The following is a 27,246-nucleotide window of genomic DNA, read 5'->3' as shown; positions in this document are numbered from 1 at the left end:
TTATATGATTGTCAGCTCCTGGGCCTCAGGAAAGCCATACTGAACTTTGTGCTGGTCAAACAGCTTGCGCAGGGCACTGATGTAGAGTGCATGGTACTTGTCCACTATCTTCTTGTTTGGCTTCTTAATCCTAGGGATTGGCAGGGGCTCCCCAACTATGGAGAAGGAGAAGAGACAAGCATCTGAGCCTCCCTTCCTCAACTCAAATTACCCATCCCTCAGAGGGATCTACATACTGAAACTCAGTATCTGTGTCTCCTCCTTTTCCTCTGTTCTTTCCCTCTGCTCTAACCCCATCCCATCCCATATTCTCCAAATATCTAATCTCATGCATGCTGAGAGTAAGCTCAGAAGAGTGTTGAAGGAATGCATGTGAATAATGATGCTCTCTTGGCAGCTACTGAATGGCAACAACTCTTATCTGTTTAGTTGTCCTGCCCACCCTGCCCTCAACCATACCTACTGGAATTCCCAGTGCCCATCCCAGCTGTGTGCTGGGTCTCCTGGACTTGATGGATGACCTGGGTGGTGGGAATAAACGACCAGAGTGGTCCAGAGGTATTGGAAAGCTTACCAACAGTGGTAATGGGCAGATTGAAAGGAAGGAAGCCCCAGGATTCTCGAGTGAGGCCCCGGCCATGGAAGGTACAGAAATTTAGTCCCAGGATTTTTTTGAATGTGTCCTGGAAGGTTTTTTGGAAGAACCTTATCCATGTGCCCTCAGGGAAGGTCTCTTGATTGTGAACCTCATTCTCTCCAAAGGAATAGGAAGGGACAAGGTACGCTCTGCAAAGAAAGGAGCATAAGTATTAACTCTCCCAGGCAGCTTCCCCCCAGCAAAACCCTCTCCAAGGTGGGAAGACTTTCCAAACATCCCATTATAGGACAAGAACCCAAGCACCCAAACATCTTCATGTCTCATTCTTGCCATGCTCCACCCTTCTAAATGAACCCTTTGTGGGGAGTTGCTGCATCTTGTCCCCTGATAGGAAGAAGCAAATTTTAGACAATCTAACTGCCTTCACTGCACCCAGGATCCAGAGTGATCTTCCTAAACTGCATATCTGGACATGTCATTTCTCTCTTTAAAACTCTTCCAGAGATCCTCACTTTGTATCATGCTGCTTACCATGGCTTTTGTGCTCCAGCCCTGCCTACCTGGCAAGCTTCCTCTCTCCCCACCACTTCCTTGCAATCTGCTTAGCCATTCTTTTTTTTTTTTTAATTTTTTTCCAACGTTTTTAATTTATTTTTGGGACAGAGAGAGACAGAGCATGAACGGGGGAGGGGGAGAGAGAGAGGGAGACACAGAATCGGAAACAGGCTCCAGGCTCCGAACCATCAGCCCAGAGCCTGACGCGGGGCTCGAACTCACGGACCGGGAGATCGTGACCTGGCTGAAGTCGGACGCTTAACCGACTGCGCCACCCAGGCGCTCCTGCTTAGCCATTCTAAATGTGCCAAGTTGCTGCTTGTCTATGCTGCTTTGTACATTCTGCTCCCTCTGCCAGAAATGCTTCCTATGTCTTCACATAGTTAATTCTACTGTGCCCTTCAATGCTCAGCTCCAATTTCAATCTCTTAAAGAAACCTTTTTGACTACCTCCAGTTCCCTCCTCCACAGTGTAGATTAGGTACCCTTCATCTACTGCTCTTTCTCCACACTAACACTATTCTAACTCAGTTATTCCAGTCATCTCCTTACCTGTCTTCCTCCCTAGTTGTCTTTTAAGCTGATCAAAGGTGGGAACTGTGTCGTTCATCTTTGAATATCTAGGGCCTCACATAGTGCCTGATACATTGTAGGTCAACTGAGTTCTTTCTCCCATTTTGTCTGATTGGCAACTCCTACTATTTTAGCTCACAATTCAGATGTCACCCACTTATGAAACTTCTACATTGGGAGTGAAAATTTTTTCATTTATTATTGCTACCATAGCACTTTGTATATATCTCCATTATAGCACATCTACTGAGTTTTTTCTATGTGTCAGCACTGTTTTGAGCCATAGGGACACATCAGTGAACAAAATGGATTAAAACAATTTTTGTCAGCAAAAATGAACTACTGGGACCTTATGAAGATAAAAAGCTTCTGCACAGAAAAGGAAAAACCAACAAAACTAAAAGGCAACCAACGGAATGGGAAAAGATATTTGCAAATGACATATCGGACAAAGGGCTAGTATCCAAAATCTATAAAGAGCTCACCAAACTCCACACCCGGAAAACAAATAACCCAGTGAAGAAATGGGCAGAAAACATGAATAGACACTTCTCTAAAGAAGACATCCGGATGGCCAACAGGCACATGAAAAGATGCTCAACGTCGCTCCTTATCAGGGAAATACAAATCAAAACCACACTCAGATATCACCTCACGCCAGTCAGAGTGGCCAAAATGAACAAATCAGGAGACTATAGATGCTGGTGAGGATGTGGAGAAACGGGAACCCTCTTGCACTGTTGGTGGGAATGCAAATTGGTGCAGCCACTCTGGAAAACAGTGTGGAGGTCCCTCAGAAAATGAAAAATAGACCTACCCTATGACCCAGCAGTAGCACTGCTAGGAATTTACCCAAGGGATACAGGAGTATTGATGCATAGGGGCACTTGTACCCCAATGTTTATAGCAGCACTCTCAACAATAGCCAAATTATGGAAAGAGCCTAAATGTCCATCAACTGATGAATGGATAAAGAAATTGTGGTTTATATATACAATGGAGTACTATGTGGCAATGAGAAAGAATGAAATATGGCCCTTTGTAGCAACGTGGATGGAACTGGAGAGTGTGATGCTAAGTGAGATAAGCCATACAGAGAAAGACAGATACCATATGTTTTCACTCTTATGTGGATCCTGAGAAACTGAACAGAAGACCATGGGGGAGGAGAAGGAAAAAAAAAAGAGGTTAGAGTGGGAGAGAGCCAAAGCATAAGAGACTGTTAAAAACTGAGAACAATCTGAGGGTTGATGGGGGGTGGGAGGGAGGGAAGGGTGGGTGATGGGTATTGAGGAGGGCACCTTTTGGGATGAGCACTGGGTGTTGTATGGAAACCAATTTGACAATAAATTTCATATATTGAAGAAAAAAAATAAAAAAAATAAAATCAGAAAAAAAAAGAATTCCCCTGGGGGGGGGAAATAAAATAAAATAAAAACAATTTTGTCCTCATGGAGCTTATATTTTTTTCTTGAGGGAAGACAGACAGTAAACAATAACAAATAAACAAAAAACAGATATATAAATAAATAAAATCAGTGATATATAAGAGGATGATAAACACAACCAGAAAAAGTAGAGCAAGATGGTCAAGATAGACCTTATTGAGAAGCAACATTTGAGCAAATACCTGGAGGAGGTAAAGCAATCAAACAATTATTTGGAGGAATAATGTTCCAGGCAGAGGGGACAGCTAGAGCAAAGGTCCTAAGGCAGGAGCATGTAGCTTGTTTGAAGTATAGCAAGGAGCCCAGTGTAGCTCTGACAGAGTAAGCAAGGGTGAGACCAGGGGGTGATGAGGACTGGCTAAGGACCAGATTAGAATTCTGCAGGCCCTTGTAAAGATTTTGGCTTTTGCTCAGAGTGAAATGGGAGCCATTGGAACATTTGGAGTAGTGACATAACCTCACATTTAATGTAATCATTTTAGCTACAGTTGAGAATATTCTCTTGGATGTAGGGGAGAGAGGAAAAGAAGCAGGTAGAGCAGTTAGGAGACTATGTAATAATCTAGGGCAGAGATGATGCTAGTTTAAATCAGGGAGGGGGTTGTAGTTGAGATGATAAGTGGTTGGCTCCTGTATAGTTATATGTGTGCATGTCTGTTGTTCCCACTGGACTGTCAGTTTCTTAAAGGCAAGAACAAGGTCTTATTTATTTTTATACCCTCAATGCCTAGTACTATGCCTGACACACAGTAAGCATTAGATGACTGCTGAAGGAATGCATCCTATTCCTGAAACCAAATTATATGCTGTTTGGGGGCAACAACCATATCTTCTGTATTTTTGCAACCCCCACAACACCAAGCCTAGTGCCTTCCTTGCCCTGGGTAGGTTCTCTGGGCCTCTCAGTTAATGGGTTGATATAGAGTGAAGCTCCACTTCCCCAGACCTACAGCCAACTAGGCTAATGGGAAGGAGGTAAAGGTCTTTTCCTACTGTTCTTTCTCCAACTTCAAGTAAAAGAAATGCCTACAAATGTATCTGGAGGCCCAAACACCATTAAGACACAGTGTGAAGGTGCAGAGGGAAGCAATCAGACTAAAGAGGGAGCCCCCTTTAACAATTCCAAGGGAGGGAACCATTCTGGAGAGGTGCTACAGAGTACCTATGGCACCCTGACAATAGGGTACAGAACCTGGGGACCCACCCTGTCTTCAGTGCCAACTTCACAAAACCTTTACGTTCTTTAAGGTAGATGGTAGAGGCTCCTGGTCGGCACAAGAGGGCTTCAGCAGCTCCACCAACCACAATAACCACAGCATTTCCTGAGCCTTTTTGGGTCAGCAAATACTTCAAGGCCAACTCACTCACTGGGCACACACCTGTGAAACCAAAGAATCAAGTAGCATAACAAACTTGGTGCCTGAGATTGGGGTGAGGGGTTCCTCTGGGCTCTTCCTGCTGGAGACAGTTCTGTTTCCTGAATATTGTTTCCACTTTTCTGTCTTTTACCTCCACATCCTGGGTTAGCCGTAGCCTGAGGTTAGTCCTTAGGGTCAGCTTCTGGCATTGGAGGTTCTGTACTACTACAGTTGGGGATAACTTGAGTTCCTCTGCCTGCTTCCTCTTAGCTCAATAGTATTTAAGCCCATCCCTTCCCTTTCTACCCATAAACCATAGCCATCTTTGACTCTCCCCAATCTTACAGGTCTGGAGACTCTCCAGAGTTTTCTCCCTCAGGGGTGATCAGGACTAGCCACCACAAACCTGCTTTCTCCCTAGAGCAACCTGCCAACTGGGAGCCATTGGCTTGGGTTTCTGTAGAGTATGCAGATCCAGGAGCCTGTACAAACCAAACTGAAATGTAGACGAACTATGGAATGAGGGTAACACCCTGCTGTTCGACAACAGTCATGGAGTCTTTCCTCACTTCTGCTTTTCATCTTTACTCTGGGATTACTTTTTATTCTCTCTTGAGATGGCAGAAGTTGCCCCCAAGCCTTAATCATTTGGTTCATGCCAAACTCAGAGGGGAGCAGAACCATCCTCTGGGACTCAGTGGTCCCACCTAACCTCTCCAGATAAATGTATCTTTTTAATGTTTGGCTTCAGTTGTTTTCTGGTGTCCAGAAGTGGAATATTCATCCAGAGAGAAGGACATTTGTCACAGTACCCTGGCTTAAAGCCTGGCATGGGGAAGTTGTCTTGGATTCTGATGTATGCCTATCCTTTATTCTTTGACATCTTATGCAAGTTTGAAGGGGTTCCCAGGAAATGAAGATCATGGGCAAGGAGGGTACAAGCTAGTATGAGAGACTTTAAAATGTCTTTAAGAGATTTTGAGAGCTGCTATACAAATGGCCAAAATAAGCCAAGTGACATCCCAGAAAGAATCTAGCAAAGTTCATCTGAGCTGCCCCATTCATGTCTGATTTTTCCTACATTTGGGTTTCATATTTGGCTTTTGCCTTTTGCTTTCCACTTTTGCTTTAATCCTGAGATCCAGTCTTCTGCTTCCTCCTCTGAAAGGATTCCTGGCAACTCTTATAAATGCCTGTAACTTATCCTACTGCCTAACCAAACCCTGCCTCCCAGATCTTGGACAGAACCTGATGCTTAGCCACATATTCTTTTTATTGGCTTAGTGTGTTCTGGACTCACTTTCTACTAAGTTCTCTTCTAGCAGGATGTGAGATGTGGACTGTTAGGGCTTACTGGGGCCAGAGCCCTGAGGTAAGTCAGAGAATGGAATGATTTCTTATACTCACCCATTGACATCACATATTCTCGCACAATTGGGATCCAGAAGATCCCTTCCAAGGTCCCTACTGAAGGGGTGATGCCTGGGAAAATCCGAGAAAAGCCAGTGGCCTCAGTAGCAAAGTTGATGAACACACCATAAGAGACAATGCCATGGGGGTGATTGGCAATGATATAGTTTTGTTCCGGAGAGATGTCATGAGTCTTCACCAGCTGTTAGAGGGAAATTAACTCAGAGAAGTGGATAAGAAGAAGGAAGAGAGGACATGTGGACCCATATACTAGCACATAGCCCATTTTCCTTGGGGAGCCTCAAATCCCTGTTCATTGGGATGTAATCATTGTCATAGGATTGCCAGGGGTTATGATGCTCAGAGGATTTGCCACTGTGAAGAAAGGCTGCTATCTATCCATCTTCCCACCTGCCCATCCATCTTGGGGGCCTACTCTGCATTATGCCCTCTGGGCCTTGACCTTCACTGCTGGCCACTAAAGCGTTTGAAAACATGGAGCTAAGTGGGAAAGGTGAGTCCAGGCAACAGAAACCAAGGGCACTCAGAGGAAGGGTGGTTACCTTTATTGGGAAATAATTTTGAAAATACTTCCAGAGGGTCCAATTTCGTACCCAAGCTGAACGCCTACCACCTGTGGATACAGAAGGGAAGGAAAGAGCAGGTGAGATATTGCCAATCCCTCTACCTATCCCAGAGGTGGAGGGTTCTTTCTACAGTCCTCAGGTCACAGAGGAGTTCCCATTTTCATACTTCCATATTTCTAGAACACAGAGCTGTAGGTACTGTCCCTGAATCCAACCCCCAAGAAGATATAGGAGGTTTGTGCTCTCCAGGAGCCAGCCAAGAAGGTGATGGGAAGATATCCCAAGGCTGGGGGCACCTTCCCTGAAACCTCTTAATTCTTCTTAGGAAGCCTGGGAGAGATCTCTGTTCCTTGCTGAGATTTGCTCCCCTCTCTCCCTCTCCTTCCCTCTACCCGTATTTACTTCTTTTAATTTTTCCTGCTGTCCACCTTCCTATCTCATTTCCTTACCCTTTCCCCATCTTTCTTCTTTGCACCCCTTCTCCCTATGCCTCTTCCACTCTCTCCATCCATTTCCTTCTCCCTGTGGTTCCATCCTTGGCACAGACACGTACCACCATTCTTACCTTGACTGTGAGTATTCCAATCATAGGCGAGCCAGGTTAAGGCGAGCACAGACAAGATCCAGAATTTAGTGAACATCAGAAAGTAGGGTATAAGAATAATAGGAATTGCTCCTGAGGGGACACAAAGGGTTTATGCCCTTCAGGTTCCTTCAAGTTTAATATAATTCTAACTACCATCTCTGCTCTCTACTGAAGGAGCAGGTCAAGGCTGGTGTGAGACCCTTCTTTCCCACTTCCCTCACAAGCCCTCCCCACTCTGCTGTAGTCCAGGCTGACCTCTGAGTCCTTGGATCTGGGTCCTTTTGATGGCTGAGATCTTAACTGAGAAAAATGCATAACCATGACATTCTCAGAGCAGGCCCTCAGCTGGGGTCAAAGGACAGCAGCCCTTCTTGGCAAGTGGTTTCCCAAGAGCAGCACTTGCACCAGTGGCTGAAATCCCCATTCTGGGACTTCAGGAATTCCTTTCTAAAAGTTTAACCCTCCTTTCTTTGTGGGACAGCTAAACCAGCACATACCAGAGGAGAAGGGGCTGTCTGCAGTACACAGGCTGTTTGATGCTGAGAAGAAAACATGTATTAGAGACTGCTTTACTAGGTTCAATTTTGTCTTATTCAAAATGTTTCAGAAGTTCAGAAAGGGAAATATTATCTCTGTTAGCAAAGGGCCACAACAGGCTATGAAATGTAAACATGATGCATCTCACAGCAGTGGGAATTCCCATTTTAAAATCTGCAGTCATGAAAAAGAGGGGCTAAGTACACATATTGTTAATGAAAAAAGACCCAGCTAAGGGAATGACTTCTTTGACCAGGTAACCACATCACAAGAGATAAAATTTCCAGAGAATGGAAAGAAACTCAAAAATTACTTAGAAGTGGGTTTGTCTCTTGAATTTTGGACATAGATGAAAATAATAGGAAAAAAGATAGAACAGGCCTTTCTTTAAAGATCATGTTATGGAGTAGAAGAAATCTTAGTGATAGGCTGAATCCTCTTTGCAAGAGCTGGCTGAGATAGTTTTTATAAGCATGCCAATTAAATAGGAAATAGTGGTGGGAGAAATTTTATAGGAAGCTTGCCATCTATAAATGTCCTACTACCCCTGATCCTCATAAAAGATGAGAGTAAATTTGCTAGGTAAGCTCCAGAGGAAAACTCAGCAAGAATCATTAATTAAAGGTAGTCTGAGTGTATAATTTCTCTTATATCTTGCTTCAAATAGATTTAGTTTGCATCACCAGTATTTAGAACAGTGCCCTGCACACAGTAGGTGTTTAACAAATATCTATAGACTGGCTAGAAGATAAAATAAGTGTTTTCTCTTTTCAATAATACGTAAACTTAAATGTTAGTGTTTTGTCAGATTTGTGCTATTTTTTTTAAATTTTTTTTAACGTTTATTTATTTTTGAGACAGAGAGAGACAAAGCATGAACGGGGGAGGGTCAGAGAGAGGGAGACACAGAATCTGAAACAGGCTTCAGGCTCTGAGCTGTCAGCACAGAGCCCGATGCGGGCCCGAACTCACGGACCGCGAGATCATGACCTGGGTGAAGTCGGCCGCTCAACCGACTGAGCCACCCAGGCGCCCCAGATTTGTGCTATTTAAATGTGATGTTATTTAAAAAGCATGGATGGATTGTGTACCTTATATCTGATCTCTTTCAGTTATTCACAAGTCCTAACGGTAGTCTAAACAAGAGCCATACCTTGATAAACACCATCCTCCTTGTGGAATCTATTTGAACTGCAGGTGTGGCACCTCAGGAGACCATAAACGTCCTTTGAGGAGAAGCCTGCCAGACCTGGCCTGTACGAATGTCATTGGCATCACTCACAGAAGTGGGATTTAAAGACATAAGAGAAACAGAGGCCAAACATGGAAGAGCTAAAACTCATGGACCAAGGAGTTCTGTGACAGAAAGCAAAGGTATTTGAGGCAAGAATGATGGAGAACAACCATTGGTGTGTATGTATACGTGACCCTCCCTTAGATATTATGGCCTTGACACCAGGAGATGCTTCCAATATCTTGTCTGTGTTGAAGGGAGAAGTCGTAGTGTGGATTATCAAGGAAGAGGTTCACATAAGGTAGGCTCCTAATTTAGTTTGTATTGAAGATGGCCAAGCCATTCTAATAGATGTGTAGTGTGGTATCTCATCATAATTCTAATTTGCATTTCCCAAATACTTAATGATGCTTCCATCTGCCTTCTGTATATCCTCTTCGGTGAGGTGTCTGTTCATTTCACTTTAGTCCATTTTTCAATTGAGTTTTTTTGTTTTGTTTTGCTTTGTTTTTAGTGGTGAGTTTTAAGAAGAGTCCTTTATATATTCTGGATACAAGTTCTTTGTTGGATATGTGATTTGCAAACATTTTCTCCCGGTCTGCTTTATCTTTTCATTGTCTAAACAGGCTCTTTCTTAAGGCAAAAGCTTTTAATTTTGATGAAGACAAATGTACCATTTCCCGCCTTTCCAGATTGTGCTTTTGATGTAAAATCTAAGAACTTTTTACCTCACCTCATGTCATGAAGGTTTTCTTTTTCTTATTTTTAATGAAGGCTTCTTTGTAAGTTTTTTACTAAACGTTTTACAGTTTTGTGTTTTACATTTATGTCTCTGATCCACTTTGAGTTATTTTTTTAGTAAGATGTGAGGTTTAAATTTTTTTTATTTTATTTTTTTTCAATATATGAAATTTATTGTCAAATTGGTTTCCATACAACACCCAGTGCTCATCCCAAAAGGTGCCCTCCTCAATACCCATCACCCACCCTTCCCTCCCTCCCACCCCCCATCAACCCTCAGATTGTTCTCAGTTTTTAACAGTCTCTTATGCTTTGGCTCTCTCCCACTCTAACCTCTTTTTTTTTCCTTCCCCTCCCCCATGGGTTTCTGTTAAGTTTCTCAGGATCCCCATAAGAGTGAAAACATATGGTATCTGTCTTTCTCTGTATGGCTTATCTCACTTAGCATCACACTCTCCAGTTCCATCCACGTTGCTACAAAAGGCCATATTTCGTTCTTTCTCATTGCCCTGTAGTACTCCATTGTGTATACAAACCACAATTTCTTTATCCATTCATCAGTTGATGGACATTTAGGCTCTTTCCATAATTTGGCTATTGTTGAGAGTGCTGCTATAAACATTGGGGTACAAGTGCCCCTATGCATCAATACTCCTGTATCCCTTGGGTAAATTCCTAGCAGTGCTATTGCTGGGTCATAGGGTAGGTCTATTTTTCATTTTCTGAGGGACCTCCACACTGTTTTCCAGAGTGGCTGCACCAATTTGCATTCCCACCAACAGTGCAAGAGGGTTCCCGTTTCTCCACATCCTCTCCAGCATCTATAGTCTCCTGATTTGTTCATTTTGGCCACTCTGACTGGCGTGAGGTGATATCTGAGTGTGGTTTTGATTTGTATTTCCCTGATAAGGAGCGACGTTGAGCATCTTTTCATGTGCCTGTTGGCCATCCGGATGTCTTCTTTAGAGAAGTGTCTATTCATGTTTTCTGCCCATTTCTTCACTGGATTATTTGTTTTTCGGGTGTGGAGTTTAGTGAGCTCTTTAGAGATTTTGGATACTAGCCCTTTGTCTGATATGTCTTTTGCAAATATCTTTTCCCATTATGTTGGTTGCCTTTTAGTTTTGTTGGTTGTTTCCTTTGCTGTGCAGAAGCTTTTTATCTTCATAAGGTCCCAGTAGTTCATTTTTGCTTTTAATTCCCTTGTCTTTGAGGATGTGTCAAGTAAGAAATTGCTACGGCTGAGGTCAGAGAGGTCTTTTCCTGCTTTCTCCTCTAGGGTTTTGATGGTTTCCTGTCTCACATTCAGGTCCTGTATCCATTTTGAGTTTATTTTTGTGAATGGTGTGAGAAAGTGGTCTAGTTTCAACCTTCTGCATGTTGCTGTCCAGTTCTCCCAGCACCATTTGTTAAAGAGACTGTCTTTTTTTCCATTGGATGTTCTTTCCTGCTTTGTCAAAGATTAGTTGGCCATGCGTTTGTGGGTCTAGTTCTGGGGTTTCTATTCTATTCCATTGGTCTATGTGTCTGTTTTTGTGCCATAAATTTTTTTTTAATATTTATTCATTTCTGAGAGACAGAGAGAGAGAGAGAGAGAGAGAGAGAGAGAGTGTGAGCGGGGTAGGGGCAGAGAGAGAGGGAGACACAGAATCTGAAGCAAGCTCCACGCTCTGAGTTGTCAGCGGAGAGCCCGAGAGAGGCTTGAACCCACGAATCGCAAGATCATGACCTGAGCTGAAGTCGGACACTTAACTGACTGAGCCACTGAAGTGCCCCTAAGATGCGAGATTTTGATCAAGGTTCATTTACTACATATGGATATCCAATTGTTCCAGCATCATTTGTTTAAAACACTACCCTTCTTCCACTGAATTGCTTTTGAGTCTTTGTTAAAGATCAACTGGCCACAGGAGGGTTCAATAGAGAGATCTTGAACTCACCTTCCCCCATGAACACAGTATCTCTACAGCTACAGAAAGAACAATTCCCTCTGAAAAGGGCCTGAAGCCTAGCTGAACAGAGACTCCATGACAAAGAATAAAAGGGACACATTGAGATAGGTAGGAGAGGTGGAGACACAGTCTAGCAAGAAACCCCCACCTCAGGAACAGTGACCCACAATTGGAAGGGGTGTCAAAATCTGGAGCTCATCCCTAAGGACTGAGGGGTTTGTGCCCCATTTCAGGCCTCCCAACCCTGGGGAACTGCACCAGAGAGATGAGACCGCACAGCATCTGGTGTTAAAAATCAATGGGGTTTACTTTCAGGAGAACCATAGGGCCATAGGAAATGGAGGATTCATTCACTCTTGAAAGGGCTTATGTACAGACCCTCTTGCCCTGGGATCCAGCACAAAAGCAACAGTTTGAACAGAGCCTGGACCATATTTTGAGGACACTCATTTGTTTTTGTTTTTGTTTTATGATTTAACTTTATTTTTTTATTTTTTAAGATTTACATCCAAATTAGTATATAGTGAAGCAATGATTTCAGGAGTAAATTCTTTAATGCCCCTTACCCATTTAGCCCATCCCCCCTCCCACAACCCCTCCAGTAACCCTCAGTTTGTTCTCCATATTTATGAGTCTCTTCTGTTTTGTCCCCTTCCCTGTTTTTATATTATTTTTGTTTCCCTTCCCTTACGTTCATCTGTTTTGTCTCTTAAAGTCCTCATATGAGTGAAGTCATATGATTTTTGTCTTTCTCTGATTGACTAATTTCACTTAGCATAATACCCTCCAGTTCCATCCATGTAGTTGCAAATGGCAAGATTTCATTCTTTCTGATTGCCAAGTAATACTCCATTATATATGTATACCACATCTTCTTTATCCATTCATCCATCGATGGACATTTGGGCTCTTTCCATACTTTGGCTATTGTTGATAGTGCTGCTATAAACATGGGGGTGCATGTGTCCCTTCGAAATAGCACACCTGTATCCCTTGGATAAATGCCTAGTAGTGCAATTGCTGGGTCGTAGGGTAGTTCTATTTTTAGCTTTTTGAGAAACCTCTATACTGTTTTCCAGAGTGGCTGCACCAGCTTGAATTCCCACCAACAATGCAAAAGAGATGCTCTTTCTCTGCATCCTTGCCAACATCTGTTGTTGCCTGAGTTGTTAATGTTAGCCATTCTGACAGGTGTGAGGTGGTATCTCATTGTGGTTTTGATTTGTATTTCCCTGATGATGAGTGATGTGGAGCATTTTTTAATGTGTTGGTTGGCCATCTGGATGTCTTCTTTGGAGATGTGTCTATTCATGTCTTTTGCCCATTTCTTCACTGGATTATTTGTTTTTTGGGTGTTGAGTTTGATAAATTCTTTGTAGATTTTGGATACTAACCCTTTATCTGATAAGGACACTCATTTGTTGATCTTAAATCATCTGCTGAAGAAGCAGAAACTTGTTGGGATGCTTTCCAAGGATGGAGGCACTGGTGGGTGTCATTTTTGAGTTCTTCTGCTTTGTTGGTTGGCACTAGCAGGTGACTTTTACAAACCCTACCTCTAGCCTGCTAGCTCCACTGGGAGTGCCACCCCCCCCCCCCTTGAACTGCAGGTGTAGCCTACCCCACTGCAGCTGGGCTGGCCAAGTGCCCCACTCTCATGTTCACAGTTGTGGCCCACTGAGTCAGCAAGCACATGCAGCCCACACAAAGGACACCCCCTGAGCACCTGGTGTGGGTGGCCAGGGGGAATTGCATTTCTGGGCCCCATGAGCCCAAAATAATTGGAGAGATAGTCTTTGGCAGGCTACCACCCACAGGGCACTGCACAAACAACAGACTGAAACAAATCCCCCAGTCTTCATGTGAAAAAGTTTTATTTTCTTGTCCTCAAGTTTCAGCCTGAGGGGCAGGTTCAGGTTTGCCTCACATCCAGAGGCAGCCCCAGGGAACATGGGCAGGGAGACACCACTGTTGGGGGTAGAGTTTACTTTAAAAAAAAGAACATGGGGGGAGTAAAAATACAGTTTTTAGGATTGCTCAAAACAAAATGAAAAAAGAAAACTGCAAAGCAGAAACATACCCATAAATATAGAGAACAAACTGATGGCTATGAAGGGGGTTGGGCAAAATGTGAAGGGGAATGGGAAGCACAAGCTTTAAATCATGGAATGAGTAAGTCATGGGAATGAAAGGTACAGCATAGGGAGAATAGTAAATGGTATTGTAATAGTGTGTATGGTGACAGATGGTAGCTACACTTGTGAATATAGCATAACTATAAAGTTGCTGAATAACTATGTTGCACACCTGAAACTAATGTAACATTGTATGTCAATTGTACTTTAATAAACATAAAATAAAATGTCAAAAAAGAACCCTCAAAACAAAGACTGCAAACAAAGACAAAGAAGGACATTACTTACTGATAAAGGGGTCAATCTAACAAGAGGATATAATACTTGTAAATATTTACACACCCAACGTAGAAGCACATAAATATGTAAAACAAATATTAACAGACCTAAAGGCAGAAATTGACAGCAAGCAATAAAGTAATAGTAGGGGAGTTTAATACCTCACTAACATCATGGATAGACTATCCAGACAGAAAAGCAATAAGGAAACATCAGCCTTAATGACACATGAGACCACATGGACTTAATAGATATATACAGAATATTTCTTCCCCAAGTAGCATAATACACTTTCTTTTCAAGTGCACATGAAACATTCTCCAGGATAAATCATATTAGGCCACAAAACAAGTCTCAGTAAATTTAAAAAGATTGAGATATCAAGCATTTTCCTCCAATCACAATACTATGAAACTAGAAATCAACTACAAGAAGAAAACTGGAAGCATCCCAGTATGTAGAAGCTAAACAACATGCTACTGAACAACCAATGGGTCAATGAAGAAATCAAAGGAGAAAATTAAAAATACCTGGAGACAAATGAAAATAGAAATACAGTAGTCCAAAAATTGTGGGAAGAAGCAAAAGCAGTTTTAAGAGGGAACTTTATAGCAATACACGGTTACCTCAAGTAACAAGAAAAATGTCAAACAACCTAACGCTACATCTACTGGATCTAGAAAAAGAACAAATAAAGCTCAAAGTGAATAGAAGGAAGGAAACAGTAAATATCAGAGCAGAAATAAACGAAACAAAGAGTAAAAAGACAACAGAAAAGATCAATAAAACTAAGAGCTTGTTCTTTTTTTAAAAATGTTTATTTATTTTTGACAGAGAGAGAGAGAGAGCACGAGCAAGGGAGGGGCAGAGAGAGAGGAAGACACAGAATCTGAACCAGGCTCTGAGTTGTTAGCAGGCTCCAGGCTGTCAGCACAGAGCCCAATGTGGGGCTTGAACTCATGAGCTGTGAGGTCATAACCTAAGCCAAAGTCAGCCACTTAACCAACTGAGCCACCCAGGCACCCCAGACTAGGACTTTGTTCTTTGAAGAGATAAGCAAAATTGACAAATCTTTAGCCAGACTCATCAAGAAAAAAGAGAGGGCTCAAATAAAAATAGAAATGCAAGAGGAGCACTTTAACTGATATAGAGATACAAAAGATCACAAGAGACTATTAACAATTATTATGCCACAGGGGCACCTGGGTGGCTCAGTTGGTTGAGCGTCTGACTTCGGCTCAGGTCATGATCTCACAGTTCGTGGGTTCAAGCCCTGCATCAGGCTCTGTGCTGACAGCTTGGAGCCTGGAGCCTGCTTCACATTCTGTGTGTCCCTCTTTCTCTGCCCCTCCCCCACTTATGTTCTGTCTCTTTCTCTCTCAAAAATATATAAACATTAAAAAAATTAAAAAAAAAACAATTATGCCAACAAATTGGAAACCTAGAAGAAGTGGATAAATTCCTAGAAGCATACAATCTTCTAAGATTGAATCATGAAGAACTAGACTGACTGGTAATTAAAAATCTCTCAACAAACAAAAGTCCAGGATCAGATGGCTTCACTGGTAAATTCTACCAAACATTCACAAAAGATTTAATACCTACTCTTCTCAAACTCTTCCAAAAAACTGAAAAGGAGGGAACACTTCCAAACTCATTTCATGAGGCCAGAAGTAACCTGATACCCAAACCAGACAAGAACAACAACACACACACACACACACACACACACACACACACGAAAAAAGAAAAAAAGAAAAAGGAAAAAAATTATAGGCCAATATCCCTAGTGAACAAAACACAAAAATCCTCAATAAAATATTAGTAAATTGAATTCAGTAACACATTTAAAAGGATCATATACTATGATCAAGTGGGATTTATTTCAGAGATGCAAGGATGGTTCAGCATCCACTAATCAAACAACATGATACACCACATTAATAAAAATGAAGGATAGAAATAACATTATTATCTCAATAGATGCAGAAAAAGCACCTGACAAAATTCAATATCCATTTATGATAAAAACTCATGAGGGAATGTACCTCAATATAATAAAGACCATATATGACAAACCCACAGCTAACATCATACTCATCAGTGAAAAGCTGAAGGTTTTTCTGCTAAGATTAGGAACAAGACAAAGATGCCCATTCTCACCACTTTTATTCAACATGATATTGGAAGTCCTAATCACAGCAATTAGACCAAAAAAAAAAAAAAAAGAAAGAAAGAAATAAAAGGGATACAAATCAGAAAGGAAGTAAAATACTCACTATTTGTAGATCACATGATACTATATAGAGAAAATCCTAAAGACCACAAAAAAACTGTTAGAACTAATAAATGAATTCAGTAAAGTTGCAGGACACAAAATCAATATACAGAAATCTGCTGCATTTTTATACACTAACAACAAACCATCACAAAGAGAGTGTAAGAAAACAATCCTATTTACAACTGCATAAAAAAATACCTGGGAATAAATTTACCCAAGGAGGTGAAAGACCTGTACACTGAAAACTACAAGACATTGATAAAGGAAATTGAAGAAGACACAAATATATGGAAAGATGGTCTGTGCTCATGGATTTGAAGAATTAACATTGTTAAAATGTCCATACCACCTTAAGCAATCTACAAATTCAATGCAATCTCTATCAAAATCCCAATGACATTTTTCACAGAATTAGAATAATTCTAAAATTTGTGTGGAACTTCCAAAAATCTTGACTAGCCAAAACAATCTTGAGAAAGTAGAATAAAGCTGGAGGTATCATACTCCTGATTTCAGACTATACTACAAAGCTATAGTAATCAAGACAGTATTGTATTGGCATAAAACATATAGATCAGGGGCACCTGGGTGGCTCAGTAGGTTGAGTGTCCAACTTCAGCTCATATCACGATCTTGTTGTTGGGGGGTTTGAGCCCCATGTCAGGCTCTGTGCTGACAGCTCAGATCCTGGAGCCTGCTTCAGATTCTGTGTCTCCTTCTCTCTCTACCCCTCCCCTGCTCACACTCTGTCTCTCTCTCTCTCAAAAACAAATAAACATTTAAAAAAAAACATAGATCAATGGAATAGTATAAAGAGCCCAGAAATAAACCCACACATATATGATCAATTAACTTATGGCAAAAGAGTCAATAATATACAATGGGAAAAAGACAGTTTCTTCACCAAATGGTGTAAATATAAGAACATTGGGGAGCAAATGGTAATTTAATAATTCAACATCTAACATGGCTTCCTATGACTCTTAGGGTGAAGTCCAGTCTTGTAATCTGGGCTTCAAAGGCACTCTGTGGTGGAGTCCCGGGCCACCCCCTTGTCCTCTGCACTCCACCATACTGTTCCGTCAGTTCCTTCAATTCATTCTGCTCTCTAGCCTCTGGGCCTCTGTGCATTTTGTCCCTTTTACCTGGAAGAACCTTTCCTCAGCTCTTTCCTGGATAGTTCCTATTTATCTTTTAGGCCTCAAGATAAATGTCACAGTTTCAATTTTTTGGCACTATCTTCGACTTCTTTCTCTTTCCCATTCATTCTCCTGCCTGTATCCCCATTGCTACTGCTATGGTTGAAGGCTTGATCTCCTCGGGTTTGGACTGCAATCGTGAGTCTGTTCTTTTTGCCTGCGTGTCCCTTCCCCTCTGGTCCATTTTCCATGTTATTGCCAGATTGCTTTTTAAAGCACAGTCATAATGTTGTTTGCCTCTGAAACCTTCAATATTTTCCCACTGCAACAGAAAAAAAGTGTAAACATGTAGTCCCTCCGTGGACTAGCCCCAAACACCTTCCTCACCTCATCTCTCACTACCTGCACTCATACTGCTTATGCTCTAGCCCAGTATTTCTCAAAGCATTGTCCTTATATCACTGTAGGTACACTAGATGATCTGAGGTGGTGTATGGATGGTAAATCATTTTAATATATAGTGAATAAAAAGTGAATTTATGGTAGTGATCTAAAATATCTGTTATAATACACTAATTTAGGTAACAGCAATGAGTCAATTTGGAAAAAAATGTTAAGTCATAATAGCATAGGTGGTACTCAACTGTAGAAAAAACGAGAAGGTGGGATGTGAATGGCTGAAATATGGGAAACAGGGGCCCAACCACCTTAGTGTACTCCCCATTCCCAACTCTATACCTTTGGTGGTGCTGTTCCTTTATTCTGACTACCCTCTCTTCAACTTTCTGCCTATCAAAGTTCTTTCAGCCTTCAAGGATTTGCTCAAATGATACCCCCTTGATGATACTTTTGGTGATTCTCTGCTCAGAATGAAGGTTTCCCTCCTCCACACACCCACAGCACATTACTTATGCTTCTATTTGACCCTGTTTCACTCTGGTGCTTATGTAGTTAGTACCTCACAAGTCTAGCCCTCTCCCTATTAGACACTAAGCTTCTTTTGTTTTATAAACTTTTAAGTTTATTTATTTATTTATTTAGAGAGAGAGAGATAGAGGGAGAGAGAGAGAGAGCAGGGGAGGGATAGAGAGAGAGGAAGAGAGACAATCCCAAGGAGGCTCCATGCTGTCAGCACAGAGCCCAATGTGGGGTTCAAACTCATGAACTGTGAGATCATGATCTGAGCTGAAATAAAGAGTCAGATGCTTAACTGAGCCACTGAGGCACCCTCAGCACTTATTATTAATAAGCACTCGTTCAGGACTTAATGTACATTATCTCATTTAATTCTCTCATAACCCTGACAAGTAGATAATTTTATTATCCCCATTTTATATATGAACAAATGTGATGCTCGGAGTGGTCAAACTTTGGGGGAATAAAAAGTTCCAAGCTTTAGGAAAAAAGTAGGTAGCATTTGTAGAGTCTTTACTATGTGCCAAGAACTATTTTAGACACTTTGTGTGTGTTAGCTCATATTGATACCTGTAGGAAAGAAAGTTCATGCCTTCCAGGAACTGACAGTCTAGTGGAGAAAATTGATACCATAAATAGTGGATAGATTCCAGAGGGTAAGACTATATAGTCAAATGTTATTTTATGTGAACCCAAGCAGAAGACCATTCCTTACTGCTGGGGAACCTGGAAAGGCTTCTTGTGGAGGGTAAGATTTAAATTGAATTTTGGAGAAAGAGTAGGATTCTGACAGAGAGATTAGTGGAGGAAGGGCCTTCCATGCATGAGGAAGAACTTGAACAAAGATCTGTAGATGGAGGAGCCCAAGGCCCATAACACCATAACCTGAAAAAGTACAGGGAGACCGGGAAGACATGGAATAGGAGATGGAACTGAGAAGGAAGCTGGGGAGATTAGGCTTCATGCTAGAGGAAATATGAAGCCAGTGAAGGTTATCAAGCAGAGGAACAGCATGATCATGATCATATCTGTGTATCAGGAAGATAATTTGAGACAACTGTAGTAGCAAGAGAAACTGTAGGCACCAATTAAGAGATGCAGTAATATATTTTTAAAGTGTTTATTTATTTATATTTGAGAGAGAGAGAGAGAGAGAGAGAGAGCAGGAAAGGGGCAGAGAGAGGGAGAGAGAGAATCCAAAGCAGGCTCTGTGCTGTCAGCACAGAGCCCAGTGTGGGACTCAATCCCATGAACTGAGATCATGACCTGAGCTGAAATCAAGAGTCAGACACTCGACTGACTGAGCCATTCAGGTGCCCCAAGATGCAGTAGTTTAGATGAGAGACAATGGGAACACGAAGTAGGTTACTATCTCTCAAACCAATTTGAAAGATACTATGGAGGTAGAATTTTCAGAGTTTGGCAGTTGATCAGATGTAGGGGGTGAATGAATAATGCCTTGAAGGATCTGGGAATGCTAGGAACGTATTAAAGTCTCTATTTACCTAATTTTCTAGGATCTAGTTACTCATTATTCTTCCTGAAGGTGCAATGAAATCAGAACGTAGGGTGCTTGTCTCAGAAGTGGTTGGCTTTCCTCTGTTGATTAAATGGCAAGGTTGGCAGTGTCTTATGAGTTGGAGTGGTTGGACTTGAAGTAATGTCAATTTCTATAACAGAAAGAAAGAAAATGAACATCTATTGAGGATTTTTTGGCTCTTTGATCTTCAGAATGGTCTTTAGAGGCAGATACTATACTCTGTTTCTACAATGGTGGAGGGTGAATGGATTACTTGTGAAGATCACATAAAAAATAATATTGATGGAGGCACCTGGGTGGCTCAGTCAATTAAGTGTCCAACTCTTGATTTTGGCTCAGGTCATCATCTCACAGCTTGTGAAGTCAAACCCTGCATCAGGTTCTGCACTGAGAGTGCAGAGCCTGCTTAGCATTCTCTCTCTCCCTCTCTCTCTGCCCCCCCCCTCAAAATTAGATAGATAAACTTTAAGAAGAAATAACATTGACTTACTTGCACAAGGTCCAGTAGCAACAGGTGGCAGACCTGGCCTATCTGATTACTAAGACTATGTTCTATTTTATGTAGTATCAGAAACCAGAGAAAGAAGGCAGACCTAAAAAACGTCGGGGGTGATCAGAGGTGATCAGGTGAAAGAGAGGAAAAAGAAAAAGAGATGGACTTAATGGTCTCTACTGAGGGAGAATTTAGAATTTAGTGTCAATTTAGTGTCAGGCCTGGTCTTGTGAGAAATATAACTATGACAAGATATGGCTCCTATTCTCATGGGGCTTATTGAGTAGAGGGAGCAAAGGATACAAGGGCTGCTACCTAACCTATTTTTACAAAGTACTTTGGACTTTCAGAGGTGATATGGTCTTGGGTTGGCTAGAAAATGTTGCAGAGAAGATGTGAATTGAGCAATATTTCAAAGGACAGGTTGTCCATGATTATTAGTCCAGGGAGAGGGATCAGATCTTTCCAGTGGAGGGAATAGTCAGAGCATAGGTGAAGGAGTGGGAGAGTACCCTTTATGTTTGTTCTATGAATAGACTGCTTGGAACACAAGCTTCTTATAAGGGAAGAGTGGGGGGATGAGCCGGTTAAAGGTTAGAGCCAGAGAGTGGAGGAGGGCCTTGAATGCCCAGGCTAACACATTTGTACGTCACTGAGTAGGCAGTGGGAAATCACTGACTATTTTTGAGCAGGAGAGGACTGTAATTAAAGATGTTTTCAAAAGACTCTACTGGGAGCAAGCAGTGGAATAGATTGGAGAGGGTGAAGACTAGAGGGTAGAGAGCCAGGAAAGCGGATATTGCAACAGTTTAGATAGATGGTGACACATGCCCAGAAGAGACAGAGAGCCATCCTCCAATGGAAGCTGGCCCTCAGAGGGCCTCTCAGGGCCATTGCCTAATTCTAAGGGTCACGAATATTTGTATTTTACACCTCCCCCAAACTGTCTTTTCATTCCTCTCTTCTCCCTTCTTCCCTCCTTCTTGTTCCTCTCCTTTTTCTCCTCTTTCCCCCTATTTCCTCTCCCATTACTTTCAGGGATGCTCAGTAATCAGCCATGATTCTAAACATTATTCAGGAAAGTGGAGAGGTGCTGAGGGAGGCTCTGAGCAAGAGAGAGGAATGAAAGAAAGCCAGTGCATGAAAAAATTAAGAAGGAAATTAAGGAAGGAAGGAATTTAGGAAGGAAGAAAGGAAGAAAGGAAGGGAGGATGGAAGCTATTCTATATGGAGCATTTACTGTATACCAAGCTAAGAGGATGGGGATACTGAGGCTTAAAGCGGTCCGAATACTTGTTGGAAGTCACACAGCTAATTGTTATCCAAGTTTGACAAACTCGAGAACCCATGTCCTGTTCATCATGTTTCACTGTTTCTATTTCCTGCTTTTCCTGATCCCCTCAACTTGGTGTGATAATTTTTCCCTGAAACCCTAATATCACTTTGTTGTGACTATTTCTTTCACTTACTACAGTCTGTCTTACATCGTAGTGACTTCTGTGTGTGTCTAGCACTGATGCATAAACTGTGTACAATGGTGGAACTAATGATTGCTTTATCTTTGTTGCTAGATAGTAAGGAGTTTATATTTGATCTATGGTAGTTTCGACAAGGACCGTCACCACCTTGTAATGGGTATTTGCTCTATAACTATTGAACAGATTTGAATGTCTTAGGCACCTCTGGGGACATCTTACACTGTTACAGATGCTCCAAGACCCAGGATTCATGTTGTATTTCTAGCACAATCACTAAAATGATAGAAACAGGATGTATAACATCTAACCTAGTAGAGGAAGGCAAATGGAATGATAAAAATAATCAATGTAAAACAAGACAAGATAGAGGCACCTGGTTGGCTCTGTCGGCTAAGCATCTGACTCTTGGTTTCCACTCAGGTCATGATCTCACACTTTGTAGGACCGGGCCTGGTGTCGGGCTCCATGCTGGTGGCGCTGAGCCTGCTTGAGATTCTCTCTATACCCCTCCCTGCTCGTGCTTGCTCTCTTTCTCTCTCAAAATGAATAAACATTTTTTAGAAAGAAAAAAAATAGAAGAAGTCAAGACAAATGGCCAACAAGCATATGAAAAGATGCTTAACATCACTAATTGTTAGGGAAATGCAATCAAAATCCCACAATGAGATATCACCTCACATTCTTTAGGATGGCTCCTATTAAAAATCCCCAGAAAATAAAGAACTGTTGGAGAGAACGTGGAGAAATTGGAACCTTGTGCACTGTTGGTGCAGTTTAGATATGGGTAATATGGGTGCAGGTGCTGTGGAAAACAGTGTAGCTGTTCCTCAAAAAAATTTAAAGTGGAATTTACATGTGATCCAGCAATTCCACTTCTGGGAATATATCCAAAAGAATTGCAAACAGGATCACAGAGATATATTTGAACACTCATGTTCACAGAAGCATTATTTACAATATTCACACAATAGAATATTATTCAGCCTTAACAAGGAAGGAAATGTTGTCATGTGATACAGTGTGGGTGAAACATGAAGATATTATGTTAAGTGAAATAAGCCAGTCGCAACAGGACAAATAGTGTATGATTCCACTTATATGAAGTACCCAGAGGAGTCAAATTCACAGAGACAGAAAGTAGAAGAGTAGTTGCCAGGGGCTGTGTGGAGGGGACAATGGTGAGTTCTTGTTCAATGGGTACAGACTTCAGGAAGAGAGCTCTGGAGGTGGATGGTGGTGACAGTTGCACAACACTGAATGTACTTAATGCTGCTGAAATGTACACTGAAAAATAGTTAAAATGGTTGGTTTGATGTTATATGTATTTTACCACAATTTAAAAAAACTTTTAAAAATGCAGGTGAAAGAAAACATTCACACTTATTATTAGTGTTTTCACTTAAGACACGTAGGTGCCATCATTTGTCCATAACATCCCCACCCCACACCTCCAGCTCTTCCAGAAGAAGTGGAAGCTGGTAAGATGGGGGGGGGGGAGTGGGCATTACTAGGAGGCTAACCCTCACTTCTGGGCCCTTACATATTCAGTGTTGGATATGCCTTGTACCCTATCCCTGTCCACAGTGTCCTTTGAAAGGGGGAAAGGAAGAGAGAAGAAAATACTTAAAAACAAATCATTTTCTGGGAGAAAAATGAAAACATTTTATTGAGGAGTGCTCCCTAGAAGAGTCAGAATAATCTGGGCACTTGTGTTCGAAGACCACACAAAGGGTTTCTGGGGCAGTACAGACCCCACACCCAAAGGGAAGAACTTACCTCTTCCTGTCTCTTTTATTAAAAAAAATTTTAATGTTTATCTTTGGGGGGGGAGGGGCAGAGAAAGGGAGACGCAGAATCCAAAGCAGCTCCAGGCTCTGAGCTGTCAGCACAGAGCCAGACTTGGGGCTCAAACTCACAGAGTTGTGAGATCATGACCTGAGCCAAAGTTGGACGCTTAACTGACTGAGCCACCTAGGCGCCCCTCTTCCTCTCTTGACCTCTTTTCCCTGCTCTCTAGTCCCCAGACTTGCCCACTCTTTCTAGGATCCAGACTTGAAATGGTGGCTGCCACCGCAATACCAAGACTTTTAGGATATTCCTGTGCCCCCCTCACTTTCCTAACTGAGGGCTGCAACTTGTCAAAAAGGTCTGTTTGAGGACGTTAAGATAAACGCAAAGGAAAACAGAAAATATGAAAGACTAGAAGCAAGTTTATAGAAAAATCGCTTTTTTCCCCCTTAATACAGCTAGAGTCAGGCCATTGATGAACTAAGTGCTCAGCATGATTTGATTTCAATAAGGCTCAATAAGTCATCATCTATGGCAGTCACAGATTCCTTTGGCAGTCTGGTGAAGCCTATGGACCCCTTCTCTGAATAACATTATAAATGCACAAAATAAAATATATAGACTTACAAAGGAAATGCAACATATTAAAACACAGTTCTCAAAGCATCACCAAAAATGTGCCATAGTAACATGGGCTTCTTGGTTTATGCATCAAATAACCAGACCTAACGGAAGTTCCAATAACCACTGGCATTTTGAAGTAGTCGTGAGCATAAATGACATTTTGAGATGCCTGCAACAACTGGCAAATGAAACGCAAATCTGTGATGTCTATTACTGACAAATTCACTGGTGCTGCTAATGTTTCTGTGGCTTGTTGCTTACATTCATTATTTTAATTCGAAGCTAGTGAAAATAAAGGTAAATTTTGCTATATGAATTCAAAGTTGTCCACCCCTACCCCAAATTCTAGGTCCATAAGCCTTTGGTTAAGACCCTTTGCTCTAAGGGAACATATAGTCTCCCATAGATTGGAATTGGCTGCCTTCAGGCTGACATTTCTCCCCATCCAGTTTCCAAGCTTTGGCCCTGGAATTGGTTGCCCATGAAGTCCTAGATTCTGGTTGGGAAAAGCTTAGCACTCTCAACCCATTTGCCCAGCACTGATAATTGCCATGCTCTGAGTCCACTGCACAACTGGCCTTTTATTAAAGTTCTGTCTGGGGGCGCCTGGGTGGCGCAGTCGGTTGAGCGTCCGACTTCAGCCAGGTCACGATCTCGCGGTCCGTGAGTTCGAGCCCCGCGTCAGGCTCTGGGCTGATGGCTCGGAACCTGGAGCCTGTTTCCGATTCTGTGTCTCCTTCTCTCTCTGCCCCTCCCCCGTTCATGCTCTGTCTCTCTCTGTCCCAAAAATAAATAAAAAACGTTGAAAAAAAAAATTTAAAAGTTCTGTCTGGGGTGCCTGGGTGGCTCGGTTGGTTAAGCATCCAACTTTGGCTCAGGTCATGATCTCACGGCTTGTGGGTTCGAGCCCCACGTTGGACTCTGCTGACAGCCTGGAGCCTGGAGCCTGCTTCAGATTCTGTGTCTCCTTCTCTCCCTGCCCCATCCCCACTTGCACTGTCTCTCTCTCTCTCTCTCAAAAATAAATAATATGTTTTAAAATAAATAAATAAATAAATGTTTTAAAAACTTTTAAAAAATGTTTGTTTAATGAGTCACTAGGGCAGCTCCCAGATTTTCCAGAATTTTCTCCCCATAGTTTTAGACTAGAAAATCACGTTATGCCTACCTAGCAATACCAACTCTGCAAGCCACCATCACCTTTGCCCCCAACCCTGAATAGGACTCTTTTTGGCAAGTTCAGAGGGGGTGAACAGGGGGATGCATAAAATGGGTGATGGGCATTAAGGAGAGCACTTGTTGGGGTGAGCACTGAGTGCTGTAAGTGATGAATCACTACATTCTACTCCTGAAAGTGATATTACACTATATGTTAACTAACTGGAATTTAAATAAAATCTTGAAATTAACAAAAAAAAGAGGGGGCAGTCCTGGGAAGGCTGTGGTGATCTTTAAAACCAGAACAACCAAAGGCTCACTCATGGCCTTCATGTCCTCAGTTGGAAAGAGGGAAATCTGATGATTTCATTAGAAATCTAATGATTTCATTCTTGCTCAACAGCATCCATCTTTCTGGGTGAGAAGCAATAGTCCTTTCAGAGAGGGCGGGAGGGGTGGGGGGGGGGGGAAACCAGCCAAATGATCTCTTTGGAGCCTTCCTCATCTGGGGATTCTTGCCCTCATTCTTGGCCTGTTCTCATGTGCTCTCCAACCCCTGGTGTTCACTTACCTAAAAATACGTAGACGGGGAGCCACTGCAAAACAGACAGGGTTTGGAGGCATTCGTGAAGATCCAGTCGGGAAAGGAAGACCATGGCTATTGTGGCAAGAAGCCCAAACAGAAGGCCAGCACTTCTAAAGCTGTGCTGCTTACAGGTGCTTTGCTTTCATCTCTTATCACTGAGTCCCTTTAGCTGCTGAAGGTTTTAGGCTTGACCTAACCTTTCCTCCAGTCTTCCTTGTTCTCTGTCCCGCCCTGGCTTCCTACACACACATGAGGTTTCAGATCATGCTATCTAATCTCCCTAATATATATCCCTTCTCCTTGTGTGCTTCATTGCAATAAGGCAGATATCGCTTAGGGGTGGTTCTTGCTGTGTGTGGGGAGGTCCCTGATAGATGAGTGCAGGAAAAGAGAATGGCTTAGACCCCAAATAAGACCTCTGAAAAGCAACCTACTTCCCTGCTTAAGAAAGGAGACCTGGTGACTCCACTTGTTTCTGCCCTAGTGGCTGCTCTTTGGCTCCTCCTGTCCTCTGCTGAGAGCCACCTCGTCAACTTGGGCCTTTTTCTGCACAGATATCTTAACTTCTCAGATCCCTCCTTGTGCCTCTATTTCACAGGGGCTCGGTATCAGCGGCCAGATACCACATGGTAGAGTGGGAGAGGCACTGTACAGAGAACAGATCTTGGGTTCCAGTCCGAAGTCCACCATGTTATTCCCGTGACACCTTTGCCAATTGCTCCATCTCTCTAGATCTCAGCTTGAGCATTCGTTGTTGGAAGGCAGTGTAGTGGTTAGGAGCACAGATTTTAGAGCCAGATAGCTGGGGTTCAAATATCAGCTCTGCCACTTACAAGTTGGTGAACTCCTGTGCCTCGGTTTCCCCATCTGTAAAACAAGGATGATAGTAGTACCTACTTCATAGGGCTTTTATGAGGATGGGATGAGTGAATGAGTGTAAAGTGCTTAGCATAGTACCTGGCACACAGTAAGCATTATGTGTTCCCTGTTATTATTTTTTGCGTTCAGTTCATGTCTATTGAATATCTACTATGTTTCAGGCTAAGAGGCTTACTTCTACACACTGGCCTTTACAAAATTAAAGATTGTTCCCAGGTCCCAGAACTCTGGATTTATAATTTTTTTCTGCAACTATCTATGGAGTGACTACTGTTTGCCAGGCATTGCTGTAGATACTGAAAATTCAGTGGGGAAGAACATGGACATGATTTCTGCCTTCATTGACCTTACAGTCCAGTGGGGGAGACAGAC

At 42.2% G+C, this 27,246-nt stretch overlaps 1 protein-coding gene across 1 annotated transcript; it reads right to left on the bottom strand.

Annotated features, from left to right (window-relative positions):
- Positions 1-26,065, bottom strand: DGAT2L6 (diacylglycerol O-acyltransferase 2 like 6). The gene is made up of 7 exons (XM_007097593.2): positions 25,981-26,065; positions 7,095-7,205; positions 6,506-6,576; positions 5,940-6,144; positions 4,379-4,553; positions 575-786; positions 1-155 (listed from the first exon to the last, which is right to left on the bottom strand). Exons 1-7 carry the CDS (start codon positions 26,063-26,065, stop codon positions 1-3), a joined length of 1,014 nt encoding a protein of 337 aa, XP_007097655.2.
- Positions 26,066-27,246: the final 1,181 nt, after the last annotated feature.

Source organism: Panthera tigris, chromosome X (assembly GCF_018350195.1).
Source record: "Panthera tigris isolate Pti1 chromosome X, P.tigris_Pti1_mat1.1, whole genome shotgun sequence".
NCBI lineage: Eukaryota > Metazoa > Chordata > Mammalia > Carnivora > Felidae > Panthera > Panthera tigris.
This window is presented reverse-complemented; position numbering and strand designations above follow the sequence as displayed.